This window comes from Mandrillus leucophaeus, unplaced genomic scaffold, assembly GCF_000951045.1.
Source record: "Mandrillus leucophaeus isolate KB7577 unplaced genomic scaffold, Mleu.le_1.0 Scaffold1439, whole genome shotgun sequence".
Classification (NCBI taxonomy): Eukaryota; Metazoa; Chordata; class Mammalia; order Primates; family Cercopithecidae; genus Mandrillus; species Mandrillus leucophaeus.
In genome coordinates this window covers 225098-229086 of record NW_012101409.1, presented here as the reverse complement: position 1 = coordinate 229086, position 3989 = coordinate 225098, and the positions used below count along the sequence as shown (strand labels likewise).

General features: G+C 33.5%; 1 protein-coding gene across 1 annotated transcript in view; it reads left to right on the top strand.

Annotated features, from left to right (window-relative positions):
- Positions 1-3989, top strand: part of CHL1 (cell adhesion molecule L1-like) — a gene marked incomplete at its 5' end in the record, with an annotated part of 122617 nt that overhangs the window by 86187 nt on the left and 32441 nt on the right. Inside the window, one exon of the mRNA XM_011974277.1 lies at positions 1648-1718. Within this exon, the coding sequence (XP_011829667.1) occupies positions 1648-1718 (71 nt within the window). The remainder of the gene's footprint in view (positions 1-1647; positions 1719-3989) is intronic.

Below are 3989 nucleotides of genomic sequence, written 5' to 3'. Positions count from 1 at the left end.
ATTAATTAGATGTTCCGGATCCACCAGAAAACCTTCACTTGTCTGAAAGACAGAACAGGAGTGTTCGGCTGAGCTGGGAAGCTGGAGATGACCACAATAGCAATATTAGCGGTAGGAAGACTTGGGATAACTGTTTTCATTACTCTGGATACTCAAAATTAATAGTGAAGCCATTTTTTAACCTGCCTTAGTGGATTTTTCTTCTTATAACATCCTTTTGAACTTTTAATATTGGGTACAAATTTTGGTATAACTTATCCATACTCCATGTATTCTAATGTTTTTTTCCCTGTTTTAATGTTTTTCCCAGAGTATATTGTTGAATTTGAAGGAAACAAAGAAGATCCTGGAAGGTGGGAGGAACTGACCAGAGTCCAAGGAAAGAAAACCACAGTTATCTTACCTTTGGCTCCATTTGTGAGATACCAGTTCAGGGTCATAGCCGTGAATGAAGTAGGGAGAAGTCAACCTAGCCAGCCGTCAGACCATCATGAAACACCGCCAGCAGGTATGCAGGTTCTCACATCAGGTTTCTAACAAAATATTTGTTTGTCCCCATCTTTGAACATCTTAAAAAAGATTGATAGAGTAATGTAGGATTTTAGATTTCTCCAAGTAGCGTTAATAGTTGTATAAACAGCACACAAAATATTCAAAGCACACGCGTCTCAGAAGGATTACATACAAGTTAGATAGAAGCAGGAAATTAGGGGAGTGACACATGAAAAAAAATTACTTTCAGTAATTTCTGATGGCTAAATATCAAATTTAACCAGATATCATCAAGTAAGTTCTAAATTAAAGTTCAGTATATATGAATCTAACATTATTAATTTTTATGCATTCAGTGTCTTTTCTTGTGTTTCAACATCAATCTACATTTCCAAGATGCTTTTGAAAAAATCTCAAGAATGACTGTGCTAGAATTTGTATTACTGAATTGTTATTGATCATCAATGTGGTCATAGCATGATATTTTATTTTTCCTTGGCTAAAATAAATACTCTAGGATATAATTTCCTTTTTGGATTGAGTAAAAGCATGTCAAGGTTATAACTGAATCAGATAGAAGTTAACACTTGTGTGATTTTAGTGTATGTCAGCCTTTGCACTAAACTCCACATTTAGCTATGTCTAATAAAATGAATCCATCTAAAAATATTCATGACTACTTTACAGGTTTTGTTCTGTTTGATGCCCTTAAAATTTGGCTGCTGATATTAATACATGGTGTTTATTTTATTCTTCTAAAGGCAAATATTCACAACATATGTTTCTAATGACAATTCTAATAGAAAAAATAGAGCAGGCTTAAATTAAAATATATATTTTTAAAAAGCAAGTTCAGAATTTTAGAAAGCAGTTTAAAAAATTTTAAAAGCAGATTCAAAATTAAGACGTATATAGTAAACCATCTACTCTCCACTGGATAATAATTATTTCACTCCAAGAAGACTATTTTACTGTTCTAAATAAAATATATGTTTAAAAGCTACCTTAAATCTTTTTAGGAACTGGTCCAGATAAAAATTAATAAGTACAATCAAACTTATTTAATTATCTGTGGTTTTTGGGGGGAGGAGTTGTGATATGATGACTTACCTATGGGTTAAAGGAAAAATAATGTTAATGTTTTTAATTTTTCAGCTCCAGATAGGAATCCACAAAACATAAGGGTTCAAGCCTCTCAACCAAAGGAAATGATTATAAAGTGGGAGGTGTGTATTCCTTAATATGTTATATATTTCTTTGTGCTCTTTTTCTCTTCCTCTTAGGTCTGCATGCTAACTACAATGATAGCACAATATTTTTTTAAGAACAAAGATAAGATTTGGAAATGAAATGAACTTGTGAGTCATCATCATCGTAAATTTTAAAGATCATTGTGATTAAAATGATGCTATGAAACCGAGTTTAACACTAGTCAACAATTTAGGGAAGATTATACAGATTGATTTAGTTGTAATACATTACCAGAAGTTTCAAATTATTAATAGTTTAATTAACAACATTCTAGATTCTCTTCCATTCAAAAAATACTGAAAATCTTTAATTAATTTAGTATAATCTACTAGATATTATGCATATCAAACTGATGACACTCCAAAGAATATTCACCCCTCATTAAACACCAGTAGACATTTTGTATTCTCCTTTCTAATAATTCTGAGGATGATCTTGTGAAGAAAGCATCATGAACGCCTTATTCTAGACCTGAAGATGGCATCCAGGATAATGAATGTCTTGCCCATCACCACACAACCAGAAATCCACAAAGCTAGGATTTATACATGAGGATCTTTGGACTCCAAACCTCACTTTTTCCTACTTTACATATCTCTGTTAAATATTATTAAATAGACTTCACCTTTTGAATTTTGCATAAAAATGTACATCTACCCAGATAATTTTAATTATTCTAGGGTCATTTCCAAATTTCTTCTGTAACAGTGGGGAATTTTATTTTACCTCTACTACTTGGATGTATTTCATGATGAGTATATTGACCTACCTAAAAGGAAATTATCATTCAACCATTCTGATGAGTAATAGACCTCTAACATTGAGTTTACAAAACTTTGTGTAAACATTGAACATTTTTTAATGTATGCTGAAATATATGAATTTATTTCCACAACTCATTCCAGGTATAATTCTTGGAAGAATTTTAAAATGCACAAAGTTTAGTTTGCTTTTTATCCTCATATGTTGGCGTTTGAACTCATTACACAATCAAATGGCCTATACCTGCAAATATTTAGTCAATATTTTTTAGATCAAAATTAGCTTTTTATTTCCACTTCACTTACTTGTGAAATTAAGTTTTACAAGTTTAAGGTGTGAAATTTTTTTAAAAAATGGTAATACATAGAAACGAAATATATTCAAGAATATTATTTCTTTCCTTGAATTTGTGGTTATAAATAGTTACTACCACATAGTCTTGATAATTACTTAATTTATAATCTAAAATGATGTTAGTCTTTTAGGGTATATCTGTCTTATCCTCCCTTAAGTTCCATAGAAATTTTCATAAAATAGATAATTTAGTCGGTTAGATAACAATAATACTGTGAATTTACCGATCAGTTCCTCAGAGAAGCACATCATGTTCCAGTAACATTAACTCACTGATCTTCACTACTCCTTTGGGAGGGCTGTGGTTCACGATGGCATCAGTCTTATATGTCATACAGAGAAACTGGGAATCTCAGAGTTTAATGACCTCACCCAGATGCCATGGGCTGAGTCACATGGAAAAAAGGCCAGAAATCTTCAGTCTTTCTGACTGCTCCTCTCACTCACAAGTCATTTTTTATTACCCCGAAGATACACAAGATTGATTATTAATGCTCTCTTCTTGTAAGAATGGGGCTATAATAAGAAAGCATCTGTGGCCAGGTACAGTGGCTCACGCTTGTAATCCCAGCACTTTGGGAGGCCAAGGCAGGCAGATCACAAGGCCAGGAGTTTGAGACCAGCCTGGACAATATGGTGAAACTGCCTCTCTACTAAAAATATGAAAATTAGCTGGGTGTGGTGGCGCATGCCTGTTATCCCCGCCAATTGGGAGGCTGAGGCAGAAAAATCGCTTGAACCTGGGAGGTGGAGGTTACAGTGAGTTTAGATCACACCACTGCACTCCAGCCTGGGTGACAGAGCGAGATTCTGTCTCAAAAAAAAAAAAAAAAAGCATTTATAATTTGTTTTTGAGGAGCAAATGGCATGTAATCTAGTAATTAATTGATTAGAGGAAGGAAGTAGTCACAGGAATTGGATCTAGGCTGACAGTTACATTCCCAATATGTCCCATGGTGTCTCCTATTATCTTGATGTGTCAGAGATCTAGTCACTACTGACATAGCCAGTGAAATTTAATAACATTCATTCATTAAGTATTGTTCTGTATGGATCATCCTATGGAAAGGAGTTAGACTCCAGGCTTTTCCCAGTTTCACAATCAGATAGCATTGTGAATGAATTACCAG